This window comes from Salmo trutta, chromosome 18 (assembly GCF_901001165.1).
Source record: "Salmo trutta chromosome 18, fSalTru1.1, whole genome shotgun sequence".
NCBI classification, from domain to species: domain Eukaryota; kingdom Metazoa; phylum Chordata; class Actinopteri; order Salmoniformes; family Salmonidae; genus Salmo; species Salmo trutta.
In genome coordinates, this window is record NC_042974.1 from 2069016 (window position 1) to 2085188 (window position 16173).

At 44.3% G+C, this 16173-nt stretch overlaps 1 protein-coding gene across 4 annotated transcripts in view; it reads right to left on the bottom strand.

Annotated features, from left to right (window-relative positions):
* Positions 1-16173, bottom strand: part of pald1a (phosphatase domain containing paladin 1a) — a 133707-nt gene that overhangs the window by 19798 nt on the left and 97736 nt on the right. For all 4 annotated transcript variants that reach the window (XM_029697496.1, XM_029697495.1, XM_029697494.1 and 1 more), the window contains one exon: positions 7310-7465. In XM_029697496.1, coding sequence (XP_029553356.1) covers positions 7310-7465 — 156 coding nt within the window. The remainder of the gene's footprint in view (positions 1-7309; positions 7466-16173) is intronic.

Here is a 16173-nt window from a genome sequence, read left to right on the forward strand (position 1 = left end):
CAACTGGCCTACCTGGTTAAATAAAGGTGAAATAAAAAAATCAGTTAAGAACAAATTCTTATTTACAATGACGGCCTAGGAACAGTGTTCAGGGGCAGAACGACAGATATTTACCTTGTCAGCTCGGGGATTCGATCTCGCAACCTTTCGGTTACTGGCCCAATGCTCTAACCACTAGGCTACCTTCCGCCCCAGGATTAGTGCACTACTTTTGACCAGAGCCCTATGGTAATAGGGTGCCATTTGGGACACATCCAGAGGCAGTGCAGTCGTACCAACCGTACAGCTAAACCAGGCATCTTAGTGTTAACATATTGGAACTGTAGATGAATCAATATGTCATGTTTTAGTCTACCTCCTCCAAAACGCCTTTAGAACACTACAAACAGACGCTTTCCAAACCTGACTAGCCTGACCGTGTCCCAAACGGCCATCTATTCCCTCTAGAACACTACAAACAGACGCTTTCCAAACCTGACCAGCCTGACCGTGTCCCAAACGGCCATCTATTCCCTCTAGAACACTACAAACAGACGCTTTCCAAACCTGACCAGCCTGACCGTGTCCCAAACGGCCATCTATTCCCTCTAGAACACTACAAACAGACACATTCAAAACCTGACCAGCCTGACCGTGTCCCAAACGGCCATCTATTCCCTCTAGAACACTACAAACAGACGCTTTCAAAACCTGACTAGCCTGACCGTGTCCCAAACAGCCATCTATTCCCTCTAGAACACTAAACAGACACATTCAAAACCTGTTCGTGTCCCAAACAGCCCTCTATTCCCTTCATAGTGGACTACTTTTCACTACTTTGTCAAAAGCAGTGCACTATACTATAAAGGGGTAGGGTGCATTTGGGATTCAGGCATTGATAAGCCTGACATTGATTGGGCTGGAGTGACAATGAAATTATTGCCTTAAAGCAAAGCTTCCTCGTATTAGGTTCAGCACTTCCATCAGAGTGGTTCTATAGTACAGTAACAGTCAGCTTCCCTCACAGAGTGGTCCTATAGGACAGTAACAGTCAGCTTCCCTCAGAGTGGTCCTATAGGACAGTAACAGCCAGCTTCCCTCAGACTGGTTCTATAGGACAGTAACAGCCAGCTTCCCTCAGACTGGTCCTATAGGACAGTAACAGCCAGCTTCCCTCAGACTGGTCCTATAGGACAGTAACAGCCAGCTTCCCTCAGACTGGTTCTATAGGACAGTAACAGTCAGCTTCCCTCAGACTGGTCCTATAGGACAGTAACAGTCAGCTTCCCTCAGACTGGTTCTATAGGACAGTAACAGTCAGCTTCCCTCAGACTGGTCCTATAGGACAGTAACAGTCAGCTTCCCTCAGACTGGTCCTATAGGACAGTAACAGCCAGCTTCCCTCAGACTGGTCCTATAGTACAGTAACAGTCAGCTTCCCTCAGACTGGTCCTATAGGACAGTAACAGTCAGCTTCCCTCAGAGTGGTCCTATAGGACAGTAACAGCCAGCTTCCCTCAGACTGGTCCTATAGTACAGTAACAGTCAGCTTCCCTCAGACTGGTCCTATAGGACAGTAACAGCCAGACTGTTACTGTACTATAGGACCACTGAGGGAAGCTGGCTGTTACCATTCCCCAGCCTCTTCCTTCAGTCCTAGTTTACCATTCCCCAGCCTCTTCCTTCAGTCCTAGTTTACCATTCCCCAGCCTCTTCCTTCAGTCCTAGTTTACCATTCCTCAGCCTCTTCCTTCAGTCCTAGTTTACCATTCCCCAGCCTCTTCCTTCAGTCCTAGTTTACCATTCCCCAGCCTCTTCCTTCAGTCCTAGTTTACCATTCCTCAGCCTCTTCCTTCAGTCCTAGTTTACCATTCCTCAGCCTCTTCCTTCAGTCCTAGTTTACCATTCCTCAGCCTCTTCCTTCAGTCCTAGTTTACCATTCCCCAGCCTCTTCCTTCAGTCCTAGTTTACCATTCCCCAGCCTCTTCCTTCAGTCCTAGTTTACCATTCCTCAGCCTCTTCCTTCAGTCCTAGTTTACCATTCCTCAGCCTCTTCCTTCAGTCCTAGTTTACCATTCCCCAGCCTCTTCCTTCAGTCCTAGTTTACCATTCCTCAGCCTCTTCCTTCAGTCCTAGTTTACCATTCCCCAGCCTCTTCCTTCAGTCCTAGTTTACCATTCCTCAGCCTCTTCCTTCAGTCCTAGTTTACCATTCCTCAGCCTCTTCCTTCAGTCCTAGTTTACCATTCCCCAGCCTCTTCCTTCAGTCCTAGTTTAGATTTGTTAATTGCTTTCATCCTGTGTGTTTCTCTTCTGTTTTGTTGTGCAGTGCCCTGTGTGTTTCTCTTCTGTTTTGTTGTGCAGTGTCCTGTGTGTTTCTCTTCTGTTTTGTTGTGCAGTGCCCTGTGTGTTTCTCTTCTGTTTTGTTGTGCAGTGCCCTGTGTTTCTCTCTTCTGTTTTGTTGTGCAGTGCCCTGTGTGTTTCTCTCTTCTGTTTTGTTGTGCAGTGCCCTGTGTGTTACTCTTCTGTTTTGTTGTGCAGTGCCCTGTGTGTTTTTCTCTTCTGTTTTGTTGTGCAGTGCCCTGTGTGTTTTTCTCTTCTGTTTTGTTGTGCAGTGCCCTGTGTGTTTTTCTCTTCTGTTTTGTTGTGCAGTGCCCTGTGTGTTTTTCTCTTCTGTTTTGTTGTGCAGTGCCCTGTGTGTTTTTCTCTTCTGTTTTGTTGTGCAGTGCCCTGTGTGTTTCTCTTCTGTTTTGTTGTGCAGTGCCCTGTGTGTTTCTCTTCTGTTTTGTTGTGCAGTGCCCTGTGTGTTACTCTTCTGTTTTGTTGTGCAGTGCCCTGTGTTTCTCTTCTGTTTTGTTGTGCAGTGCCCTGTGTTTCTCTCTTCTGTTTTGTTGTGCAGTGCCCTGTGTGTTTCTCTCTTCTGTTTTGTTGTGCAGTGCCCTGTGTGTTACTCTTCTGTTTTGTTGTGCAGTGCCCTGTGTGTTACTCTTCTGTTTTGTTGTGCAGTGCCCTGTGTGTTTCTCTTCTGTTTTGTTGTGCAGTGCCCTGTGTGTTACTCTTCTGTTTTGTTGTGCAGTGCCCTGTGTGTTTCTCTCTTCTGTTTTGTTGTGCAGTGCCCTGTGTTTCTCTCTTCTGTTTTGTTGTGCAGTGCTCTGTGTGTTTCTCTTCTGTTTTGTTGTGCAGTGCCCTGTGTGTTACTCTTCTGTTTTGTTGTGCAGTGCCCTGTGTGTTACTCTTCTGTTTTGTTGTGCAGTGCCCTGTGTTTCTCTCTTCTGTTTTGTTGTGCAGTGCCCTGTGTGTTACTCTTCTGTTTTGTTGTGCAGTGCCCTGTGTGTTTCTCTTCTGTTTTGTTGTGCAGTGCCCTGTGTGTTTCTCTTCTGTTTTGTTGTGCAGTGCCCTGTGTGTTTTTCTCTTCTGTTTTGTTGTGCAGTGTCCTGTGTGTTTCTCTTCTGTTTTGTTGTGCAGTGCCCTGTGTGTTACTCTTCTGTTTTGTTGTGCAGTGCCCTGTGTGTTTCTCTTCTGTTTTGTTGTGCAGTGTCCTGTGTGTTTCTCTTCTGTTTTGTTGTGCAGTGCCCTGTGTGTTACTCTTCTGTTTTGTTGTGCAGTGCCCTGTGTGTTACTCTCTTCTGTTTTGTTGTGCAGTGCCCTGTGTGTTACTCTTCTGTTTTGTTGTGCAGTGCCCTGTGTTTCTCTTCTGTTTTGTTGTGCAGTGCCCTGTGTGTTACTCTTCTGTTTTGTTGTGCAGTGCCCTGTGTGTTACTCTCTTCTGTTTTGTTGTGCAGTGCCCTGTGTGTTACTCTTCTGTTTTGTTGTGCAGTGCCCTGTGTGTTTCTCTTCTGTTTTGTTGTGCAGTGCCCTGTGTGTTTCTCTCTTCTGTTTTGTTGTGCAGTGCCCTGTGTGTTTCTCTTCTGTTTTGTTGTGCAGTGTCCTGTGTTTCTCTCTTCTGTTTTGTTGTGCAGTGCTCTGTGTTTTTCTCTTCTGTTTTGTTGTGCAGTGCCCTGTGTGTTTCTCTTCTGTTTTGTTGTGCAGTGCCCTGTGTGTTTCTCTCTTCTGTTTTGTTGTTCAGTGCCCTGTGTGTTTTTTAAAGGCACCTTTAATCCAGTGTACTATTATTATTTATTTTAATTATTTATTGATGTTTTCCAGGCAACAAATATTTGTTCAAGAAGAACTTAACGGTGGGCTTTGCCACATTTTTGTCCCTGGAGGGCGAGACATGTTTCTTGGTTGTTTTTACCAACTAGAATGCTGGAAGAAAAATGTCAACTTCAGTTTTTTAAAAGAGTGAATGAACGTGTGCCTCCTAAAAACTCATTACTATCTTCCAAGTATAAAGCACTGCATTCAACTGGAACTGACCCTGACCACCCACAAAGGTCAAAAACATTTTCTTTAGTAAACAGCTGAAGATTGCATTCTATGATTTTGGATGGGTCCCTGTCAGCCCTGGTCAAAAGTAGTGCACTAATTAGGGAATAATGCCATTTGGAACTCACAACTTGCCTTGAATATAATGACCAACATGACACCCAGGGTGGCTAACGCTCCGCTAGCAGTGGAATGCCCATAGATTCAGTGCTTTACCGTAGGCTGCACAGCTGGACAAACCAGGACAAGAGACAAAGCACCAAAAACACAGGGTCCCAGACCTTATGGAGTTTAATGTGTGAAGAAGCAGGCCACAATAGAACTAGGATAAGCTTGTAAATTCCTGGGGGGAAATCCACATGAAACTCTGTTAACGCTTCAGAGCACACAAACTGGAGGGACTCGCTTTTTCCCCCAAACACTTACAGTATGACAGCTGGAGAGAATATAGTGTAATATATATTACACACAAACACACTCTGTGGGTAATAGATGTTTTCCCTACTTCAGTTTAATGAACACAGATAAGTGTGGTGGCATCCCAAATGGTACCTTATTCCCTAGTTAGTGAGCTACTTTTGACCAGGCTCTAGTCAAAAGTAGTGCAATATCTAGGGAATAGGGAGCTATTTGGGATTACAACCTGTTGCTTTCGCCACACTTGTGAATAGAATGAAGGCAGCAGCTCCATTTTCTGAATAGATTGATTGATTCTCAGCTGGCCTTTTATAAAGCGGCTGGAATTGATTCTCAGCTGGTCTTGTATGAAGCTGCTGAAATTGATTCTCAGCTGGCCTTTTATAAAGCGGCTGGAATTGATTCTCAGCTGGCCTTTTATAAAGCTGCTGGAATTGATTCTCAGCTGGTCTTGTATGAAGCTGCTGGAATTGATTCTCAGCTGGCCTTGTATAAAGCTGCTGAAATTGATTCTCAGCTGGCCTTGTATGAAGCTGCTGGAATAGATGAATGTGTCAGTCTGTGAGGAGGTGCGAGGGGTGCAGAGGGGGTTGGTTGTATGTGCCGGGGATCAGATATCAGATAGCCTGGGTCTGGAAACCTGCCACACGTTTCCTCACTGCACAGAAAGGGCTGCTGGGGTCCTTTTCCTTCATAAGCCACAGCAGCATTATTCTGACATTTCATTGGACCGGTATGGGTCAAAGAAACCTGAAACGGGCAAATCTGACAACTGGATATAAGAATACAACAGAATACAAAAACAATAATAACTGGCCGTTGATGTTGGATCATATTTTATTTTATAAAAAAGTTAAGATAAAAGTAAATTTAATTCAACTATTTAGTTGATGAATGTGACCAGGTTAAGGGTAATTACATTGAATTTTCTCTCATTGAAATGCAATTTTCCTAATTGAAAAGCATATTTTTTCCCATGGAAAAGCAAATGGGGGAAAATGTATTTGGTATTTATATTTCAGTTTAGTTCCTGAATTGACTGAAATTAACTATAATTCATCCCAGCCCTGTAGTAATCATAAAGGTAATTATATTATATAACCTCATTCTGGGTCAGAATTTACTATAAATTAACTATAATTCACCCCAGCCCTGTAGTAATCATAAAGGTAATTATATTATATAACCTCATTCTGGGTCAGAATTTACTATAAATTAACTATAATTCACCCCAGCCCTGTAGTAATCATATAGGTAATTATATTATATAACCTCATTCTGGGTCAGAATTTACTATAAATGTACTATAATTCACCCCAGCCCTGTAGTAATCATAAAGGTAATTATATTATATAACCTCATTCTGGGTCAGAATTTACTATAAATGTACTATAATTCACCCCAGCCCTGTAGTAATCATAAAGGTAATTATATTATATAACCTCATTCTGGGTCAGAATTTACTATAAATGTACTATAATTCACCCCAGCCCTGTAGTAATCATACTATAGGGTGAGTGTTTCTACTATTCTGCTGTGTGAATGGGAGGCCAACCCAATGAAGATATATTCTATTCCAGCCCAGTCTAGTCCAGTCTCCTCTATTCTAGGCCAGTCTAGTCCAGTCTCTTCTATTCTAGGCCAGTCTAGTCCAGTCTCCTCTATTCTAGGCCAGTCTAGGCCAGTCTCTTCTATTCTAGGCCAGTCTAGTCCAGTCTCTTCTATTCCAGCCCAGTCTAGTCCAGTCTCTTCTATTCCAGCCCAGTCTAGTCCAGTCTCTTCTATTCTAGGCCAGTCTAGTCCAGTCTCTTCTATTCTAGGCCAGTCTAGTCCAGTCTCTTCTATTCTAGGCCAGTCTAGGCCAGTCTCTTCTATTCCAGCCCAGTCTAGTCCAGTCTCTTCTATTCTAGGCCAGTCTAGTCCAGTCTCTTCTATTCTAGGCCAGTCTAGTCCAGTCTCTTCTATTCTAGCCCAGTCTAGTCCAGTCTCTTCTATTCTAGCCCAGTCTAGTCCAGTCTCTTCTATTCTAGCCCAGTCTAGTCTAGTCTCTTCTATTCTAGGCCAGTCTAGGCCAGTCTCTTCTATTCTAGGCCAGTCTAGTCCAGTCTCTTCTATTCCAGCCCAGTCTAGTCCAGTCTCTTCTATTCCAGCCCAGTCTAGTCCAGTCTCTTCTATTCTAGGCCAGTCTAGTCCAGTCTCTTCTATTCTAGGCCAGTCTAGTCCAGTCTCTTCTATTCTAGGCCAGTCTAGGCCAGTCTCTTCTATTCTAGGCCAGTCTAGTCCAGTCTCTTCTATTCCAGCCCAGTCTAGTCCAGTCTCTTCTATTCTAGGCCAGTCTAGTCCAGTCTCTTCTATTCTAGGCCAGTCTAGTCCAGTCTCTTCTATTCTAGCCCAGTCTAGTCCAGTCTCTTCTATTCTAGGCCAGTCTAGTCCAGTCTCTTCTATTCTAGCCCAGTCTAGTCTAGTCTCTTCTATTCTAGGCCAGTGTACGGCCACATTATTCTACTGTGAGTTGTGCTGTGTGAATGAATGGGAGGCCCACCAACCTGTTGCATCCAGGTGGTAAAGGATCGTTGCCAGGAGTTTTTCTTCTCCAGATGCAGGTAGCTGTTGAAGAGGATCAGGTACATGTAACGCTCCAGATACTGGACACTCTTCAGAAGCAGCTGCTGCACCTCCTTCTCACTCTTACCACTTTTAATCTGCAGGGGAATCATGGAAAAAGGAGAGTCATTATAAAGAGCCCTCCACACCAAGGATGAGAAGTCTAACCATAAAAACATGTAAAGGTTGTTTTAGTTCAAGTGAACAGCAGCGTCCACATTACAACGGTAAATAAAACACGCTGCAGAAGAAACAAGACTATATTTTAGGTGAACTATTCCTTTCATTCATGTTGTGGATCAGACTACTATGAGACTGGGGAGGCAGGTAGCCTAGTGGTTAGAGCAGGTAGCCTAGTGATTAGAGCCAGGTAGCCTAGTGGTTAGAGCCAGGTAGCCTAGTGGTTAGAGCCAGGTAGCCTAGTGGTTAGAGCCAGGTAGCCTAGTGGTTAGAGCAGGTAGCCTAGTGGTTAGAGCCAGGTAGCCTAGTGGTTAGAGCAGGTAGCCTAGTGGTTAGAGCAGGTAGCCTAGTGGTTAGAGCCAGGTAGCCTAGTGGTTAGAGCAGGTAGCCTAGTGGTTAGAGCAGTTAGCCTAGTGGTTAGAGCCAGGTAGTCTAGTGGTTAGAGCCAGGTAGTCTAGTGGTTAGAGCCAGGTAGCCTAGTGGTTAGAGCCAGGTAGCCTAGTGGTTAGAGCCAGGTAGCCTAGTGGTTAGAGCCAGGTAGCCTAGTGGTTAGAGCAGGTAGCCTAGTGGTTAGAGCAGTTAGCCTAGTGGTTAGAGCAGGTAGCCTAGTGGTTAGAGCCAGGTAGCCTAGTGGTTAGAGCAGTTAGCCTAGTGGTTAGAGCAGGTAGCCTAGTGGTTAGAGCCAGGTAGCCTAGTGGTTAGAGCCAGGTAGCCTAGTGGTTAGAGCCAGGTAGCCTAGTGGTTAGAGCCAGGTAGCCTAGTGGTTAGAGCAGGTAGCCTAGTGGTTAGAGCCAGGAGCCTAGTGGTTAGAGCAGTTAGCCTAGTGGTTAGAGCAGGTAGCCTAGTGGTTAGAGCCAGGTAGCCTAGTGGTTAGAGCCAGGTAGCCTAGTGGTTAGAGCCAGGTAGCCTAGTGGTTAGAGCAGGTAGCCTAGTGGTTAGAGCAGGTAGCCTAGTGGTTAGAGCCAGGTAGCCTAGTGGTTAGAGCCAGGTAGCCTAGTGGTTAGAGCCAGGTAGCCTAGTGGTTAGAGCCAGCTAGCCTAGTGGTTGGAGCCGGTAGCCTAGTAGTTAGAGCCAGGTAGCCTAGTGGTTAGAGCCAGGTAGCCTAGTGGTTAGAGCCAGGTAGCCTAGTGGTTAGAGCCAGGTAGCCTAGTGGTTAGAGCCAGGTAGCCTAGTGGTTAGAGCAGGTAGCCTAGTGGTTAGAGCAGGTAGCCTAGTGGTTAGAGCAGGTAGCCTAGTGGTTAGAGCCAGGTAGCCTAGTGGTTAGAGCCAGGTAGCCTAGTGGTTAGAGCCAGGTAGCCTAGTGGTTAGAGCCAGGTAGCCTAGTGGTTAGAGCCAGCTAGCCTAGTGGTTGGAGCCGGTAGCCTAATGGTTAGAGGGGTAGCCTAGTGGTTAGAGCCAGGTAGCCTAGTGGTTAGAGCCAGGTAGCCTAGTGGTTAGAGCCAGGTAGCCTAGTGGTTAGAGCCAGGTAGCCTAGTGGTTAGAGCCAGGTAGCCTAGTGCTTAGAGCAGGTAGCCTAGTGGTTAGAACCAGGTAGCCTAGTGGTTAGAACCAGGTAGCCTAGTGGTTAGAACCAGGTAGTCTAGTGGTTAGAGCGTTGGGTCAGTAACCGGAAGGTTGCTAGATCAAATCCCCGAGCTGACAAGGTAAAACAAAAATCTGTCGTTCTGCCCCTGAACAAAGCAGTGTTCCTAGGCTGTCATTGTAAATAAGAATTTGTTCTTAACTGACTTGCTTTGTTAAATAAAGGTAAAATAAAATAAAGATTGACCGCTAGACATATCTCACCTACTTCGATCAGGGGGAATCATGGGAAAAGAGTCATTATTATGGGTGTGGTCCGATGTCTGTACATTAGTAAACACTGTGTCACTAGCAACGTGAAGCTCATGGGTTCAATTCATCAGGGATCAGATCACACACATGGATAACAGTGTCTTCTCAGTACTACAGTATATAGTGTATTATCATTATATTCCGTGGTGTCTGTTTGGCCAAGCATGACTACAGCACAGCCTGGTGAGAGTAAATCACAGTGCAGCCCTTTCAACCAGGCCTTAACAGCCAGGTGACCACATGCCATGATGGAGACCTTTCAGCAGCTAAAAGGTCAGATAGCTGTCTTCTCTAATAGGCTAGAACTGTAGCCAACAATTCAATACCTCTCTACGCACTAATGACTCCTGGGATATAATTTATACCATCTTGGTCTCGGTTGACATTTAACCTTCAGAAATAATGGGTGAGCAAATGGGGGCTACAGTACCAACATGACACTGTCGATAACATAGAACCTTTCCACACTTCATAGGACAAAGAAATGATTTCCTAGGATTTTCAGGGATTCCAGGACTGCGCACAGCAGTGTTTCCGACTCATCAAAAATCTAAATGATTGCCGCCACGGCAAATAAATATGGAACATGAAAAATAATTTCTGCCGAGGCGCACTTTGAAGATGCTAGAATTGACTTTTCCTCTGCCAACAAAACGAGTAATGAACAGAGAAATCAGACAACACTATATTAGAATAAATAGTAGATCTACCTTGCCGGCTTGTTGTTGTGTTCTATGCGAGATAAATATTCCTCCCGAGGCGCAATTAAGTTATGAATTTCCAATAGCAGGGAAAACTGCGGTTTTAATGGCCATTGTTTAAAAAAAAAAGGTAGATCCCAGCTTTCCATTCCTACTTTGGTTATTTCGCAACTCCTAAATATGCGCAAACTGCATCATTTTAAACCCGGAGTTTTTAGTAGCAGCATGGTTAAGCATGTTACCACTTTGCAATTTGCTGTGAGTGAATAGGGGAGAGTGGGGCTAAATGTAACACGGGTACATTTTGGGGTAAATTGGGGTAAAAAGCCAACCTTATTCATTACACTTTGGATGGTGTATCAATACACTCAGTCACTACAAAGTTAGAGGCGTCCTTCCTAACTCAGTTGCAGGAGAGGAAGGAAACCGCTCAGGGGTTTCACCATGAGACCAATGGTGACTTTAAAACAGTTAGAGTTTAATGGCTGTGACGGGAGAAAACTGAGGATGGATCAACAACATTGTAGTTACTCCACAATACTAACCTAAATGACAGAGTGAAAAAAAGGAAGCCTGAACAGAATACAAATATTCAAAAACATGCATCCTGGGCACTAAAGTAATATTGCACAAAATGTGGTAAAGCAAATCACTTTTTGTCCTGAATACAAAGTGTTAGTAATGTATTGAATTTTCACAGAACATGAGTACCACTCTCTATATTTTCAAGCATAGTGGTGGCTGCATCATGTTATGGGTATGCTTGTAATTGTTTTTCAGGATAAAAAAATAAACGGAATGGCACTAAGTACAGGCAAATCCTAGAGGAAAACCTGGTTCAGTCTTCTTTCCACCAGACACTGGGAGATGAATTCACCTTTCAGAAGGACAATAACCTAAAACACAAGGCCAAATCTACACTGGAGTGGTTTACCATGAAGACAGTGAATGTTTCTTAGTGGCCGAGTTACAGTTTTGACTTAAATCTCATTTAAAATCTATAGCAATATATGAAAATGGTTGTCTAGCAAAAATATAAACGCAACATGCAACAATTTCTAAAATACTGAGTTATATAAGGAAATCAGTCTATTGAAATAAATTCATTAGGTCCTAATCTATGGATTTCACATGACTGGGCAGGGGTGCAGCCATGGAGGGCATAGACCAACCCACTTGGCAGCCAGACCGGATGTAGAGATCCCGTATTCATTAAAACTAAACGGAAGAAAACAACGAAACGGGTAGGGACAACCTGAACTTAAGAAGCGCTAATTTGCAACGGAATACTATTTTCTATGGTTTGCTACGGTGTGCACTAATGAATATGACCCAGGAAGTCCCTCTTCCTATTTGTGTGTTCTCCTCCGTTTGGTGCAGCAGCAGATAAGTATCAAGTATCAAAGTGGCCATACATTTTTTTTTTTTTAAAGAACACTAACTTTATGTCGAACTGAAAAGCCTAACCTAGCAATCAGGCCAACTGAAGAAAAAAAACCATCAGACGGAATCCAATGACAATCATTTAACTCGTTCTCTCTCTACGCTGAGTAACCTTGTTAATGGGGTCCTTTTTCAATAACTGGTTACTGGCACCATGGTATCTGCTGACTAGGCTCTTCTAGCAGCGCTACGGTTTCGTCCCAAACTGCAACCTATTCCCTATTTAATGCACTGCTTTTTACAAGGGCCCATAGGGATTATGGTGAAAAAAGGTGGATTAAATAGGGAGCCATTTGGGATGTAGGCCATTAGTCAATGTCAGGAACGAAGGTTTTTAATGTGAAGCTTTGATTGCTTTGGGCCTTAAGCTAACCTGGGAACAGAGTACTAATGCTTCAGAGTGTTTGTAGTGGCAAGGTTGGAGGGGAGGTGGGGGGTGAGGAGGGGGGTAGAGGGGTGAGGAGGGACAGGAAGGAATTGAGGGGTGAGGAGGGGGTAGAGGGGGGAAAGGGGGGACAGGAGGGAGTCGAGGGGAGAGCAGGGTCTAGCTCCCTGTAGCATCAGCAGTCTGAGCAGAAAGCAGAATGTATTAAGACGGCATGATAATTCATATTTGTAACTGCCAGAATGAGGTGTGTTTGGGGTCTGATAGAAAATGTTGCGAAATTAAATGAATTGCATTTTAAAAAGGTTACACTAACTGTAAAAGAACAAATTAAGAAACATTCTATGGCGCATTAGGGCTAAAGAAAACTTGTCCTTTTACAATGTCAATAGGTGGACTGGTGGAAATAAACACCTGCAGATCTGTAGAGTACCAATAAATGGCCTTTTCACGGTGGGAAAGACACCGCCTCCTTGAAGGAGTCAGTGGTACTTCCTGTCCATTCCCAAACAGGGGCGGGAAGAGAGAGAGAGATCACAGTTTTCCGAGGTTCTATCCCAAATTGAACCCTATTCCCCATATAGTGCCCTACTTGTGACCAGAGAACTAAGACCGAGTAACTATATCAAGGGAATAGGGTGCCATTTGGGACGTCAGACTGAGGTTGTTAAACGTTGTGCAAACGTTCCTCAGGGAATCCCCATGGGCCCTGTCGGTGGCCGGCACATGACATAATAAAAGAAAGGCATGTCATATTTTCACCATACTGTAGATGCATCCCTCTCCTCTCCTCTGGTCTGGTCCCCTCTACTCTGCTCTCCTCTCCTCTCCTCTCCTCTCCTCTCCTCTCCTCTCCTCTCCTCTCCTCTCCTCTCCTCTCCTCTCCTCTCCTCTCCTCTCCTCTCCTCTCCTCTTGTCCCCTCTCCTCTCCTCTCCTCTCCTCTGCTCCGGTCTCTTCTGACAGCTGATCTAACTGGACAACACTTGAATCTTGTCTATCTGAGAACCCTGTGAGGCTCATATTCATTAGTGCACAGCGTAGCAAAAACGTTTTTCTATGTAAAAACGAAAACAATATTTTCTTCTTGGTTCAATTCATTAGAAACTAAACGGCAGAAAACAGAACAAAACGGGTAGGGACAACCTGAACTTAAGAAGCGCTAATTTGCAACGGAATAATATTTTCTACGGTTTGCACTAATGAATATGACCCAGGAAGTCCCTCTTCCTATTTCAGTGTGTTTTCCTCCGTTTAGTGCCTATTGAACAGGACCCTGATCCCCCTGTGCACCCTGCCTTCCCAGAAGGCTCTGAGGCAACACTAGTTCAGCATGCTCTCACCCTCCTCTCAACCCTCTCTTCAGCCTGAATATAACACAGCGCCCATTCCTGGCAGACGCGTGCTCCAGATAGACACTCACAACACACACACACACATAGATCAGCTGTGACTGCACACTTCTTGACACCTCCTCCCATACAACAGAAACATGTTTTCTGCATGCTCCTCGAGGACAACACACACACACCATGAATCCCTAAATGTGCATTGAATTAAAAACAGGAAGTCGTCTGTCAATTAGGAGCTGACGTGTTGTTGTTTTTAAAAGCATTCAAATGTTACGTCATATTGACATTGTACCTGACAGCAGACAGAGACAGGCGTCAAGCCATCAACTCACTATCTGTAGATCATGTAAAAGAGTAGAGAAATGCCAGAGGATGATGATGGAGAAACACTAGGATGAAGATGTACAGAAGTGGGAGTAGTCAGAGTCAGTCAGAGTCAGTCAGTCAGAGGCAGTCAGTCAGAGGCAGTCAGTCAGAGTCAGTCAGAGACAGTCAGAGGCAGTCAGAGGCAGTCAGAGGCAGTCAGTGTCTGAGGCAGTCAGAGTCAGTCAGAAGCAGTCAGTCAGAGGCAGTCAGAGGCAGTCAGTCAGTGTCAGTCAGTCAGAGGCAGAGTCAGTCAGTGTCAGAGTCAGAGTTAGTCAGTCAGAGTCAGTCAGTCAGAGTCAGTCAGTGTCAGAGTCAGTCAGAGACAGAGTCAGAGTAAGTCAGTCAGAGTCGGAGTAAGTCAGAGGCAGAGTAAGTCAGAGGCAGAGGCAGTCAGAGGCAGGCAGAGGCCTGTCAGAGGCAGAGGCAGTCAGAGGCAGTCAGTGTCAGAGTCAGTCAGAGGCAGAGGCAGTCAGAGAGTCAGTCAGAGAGTCAGTCAGTCAGAGATTCAGAGTCAGTCAGAGAGTCAGTCAGTCATAGAGTCAGAGTCAGTCAGTCATAGAGTCAGTCCTCAACTCATCCCTAGTATCCACATAACCTCAGTCATACAGAGAACCCCATGTGGCTCCCACAGATAGGACTAGAGGGTATTAACAGAGACTCTGAGAAAGGGAGAGGCTCAAGTCCATGTGGTCTATGTCCCAAACTGCACTCTATCCCCTATATACACTATATAAGGACTAGAGGATCATTTGGGGCACGACCAACGACTGTTGTGTGAGCTACTGCTTATACCAGTCCATTAATCCACATGGACTGGATTTAGTAGAAATAGAGATATTACTGATATACGTCCATTAATCCACATGGACTGGATTTAGTAGAAATAGAGATATTACTGATATATACCAGTCCATTAATCCACATGGACTGGATTTAGTAGAAACAGAGATATTACTGATATATACCAGTCCATTAATCCACATGGACTGGATTTAGTAGAAACAGAGATATTACTGATATATACCAGTCCATTAATCCACATGGACTGGATTTAGTAGAAATAGAGATATTACTGATATATACCAGTCCATTAATCCACATGGACTGGATTTAGTAGAAACAGAGATATTACTGATATATACCAGTCCATTAATCCACATGGATTGGATTTAGTAGAAATAGAGATATTACTGATATATACCAGTCCATTAATCCACATGGATTGGATTTAGTAGAAATAGAGATATTACTGATATATACCAGTCCATTAATCCACATGGACTGGATTTAGTAGAAATAGAGATATTACTGATATATACCAGTCCATTAATCCACATGGACTGGATTTAGTAGAAACAGAGATATTACTGATATATACCAGTCCATTAATCCACATGGACTGGATTTAGTAGAAACAGAGATATTACTGATATATACCAGTCCATTAATCCACATGGATTGGATTTAGTAGAAACAGAGATATTACTGATATATACCAGTCCATTAATCCACATGGACTGGATTTAGTAGAAACAGAGATAATACTGATATACGTCCATTAATCCACATGGATTGGATTTAGTAGAAACAGAGATATTACTGATATATACCAGTCCATTAATCCACATGGACTGGATTTAGTAGAAACAGAGATATTACTGATATATACCAGTCCATTAATCCACATGGATTGGATTTAGTAGAAATAGAGATATTACTGATATATACCAGTCCATTAATCCACATGGACTGGATTTAGTAGAAACAGAGATATTACTGATATATACCAGTCCATTAATCCACATGGACTGGATTTAGATCCCTAAAGATTGGAAAGCTGCCGCGGTCATCCCCCTCTTCAAAGGGGGTGACACTCTAGACCCAAACTGTTACAGACCTATATCCATCCTGCCCTGCCTCTCTAAAGTCTTTGAAAGCCAAGTTAACAAACAGATCACTGACCATTTCACCGTACCTTCTCCGCTGTGCAATCTGGTTTCCGAGCTGGTCATGGGTGCACCTCAGCCACGCTCAAGGTACTAAATGATATCATAACCGCCATCGATAAAAGACAGTACTGTGCAGCCGTCTTCATCGACCTGGCCAAGGCTTTCGACTGTCAAATCACCTCATTCTTATCAGCAGAATCAATAGCCTTGGTTTCTCAAATGATTGCCTCGCCTGGTTCACCAACTACTTCTCAGACAGAGTTCAGTGTGTCAAATCGGAGGGCCTGTTGTCCGGAGGGCCTGTTGATTTCGGAGGGCCTGTTGATTTCGGAGGGCCTGTTGATTTCGCGCCACGCGATTGCACTGGCTGTTAACCTCCCTGGGCAAGCGTCCCACCTTGCCCAGGGAGGTTAATGAGCAGAAGGTATTAAAATTATACTTGTCGTTCACTTTTAATGACCAGGAACACCTATTCCCTTTATACAGGGCACTACTTACAACCCTATAAAGGGAATAGGTCCTCCTGGTTATAACCAGGGCCCATAGGGTTCTAGTCTAAAGTCATATATAGAGAATATGGTGCCAGTGGGACAAATACA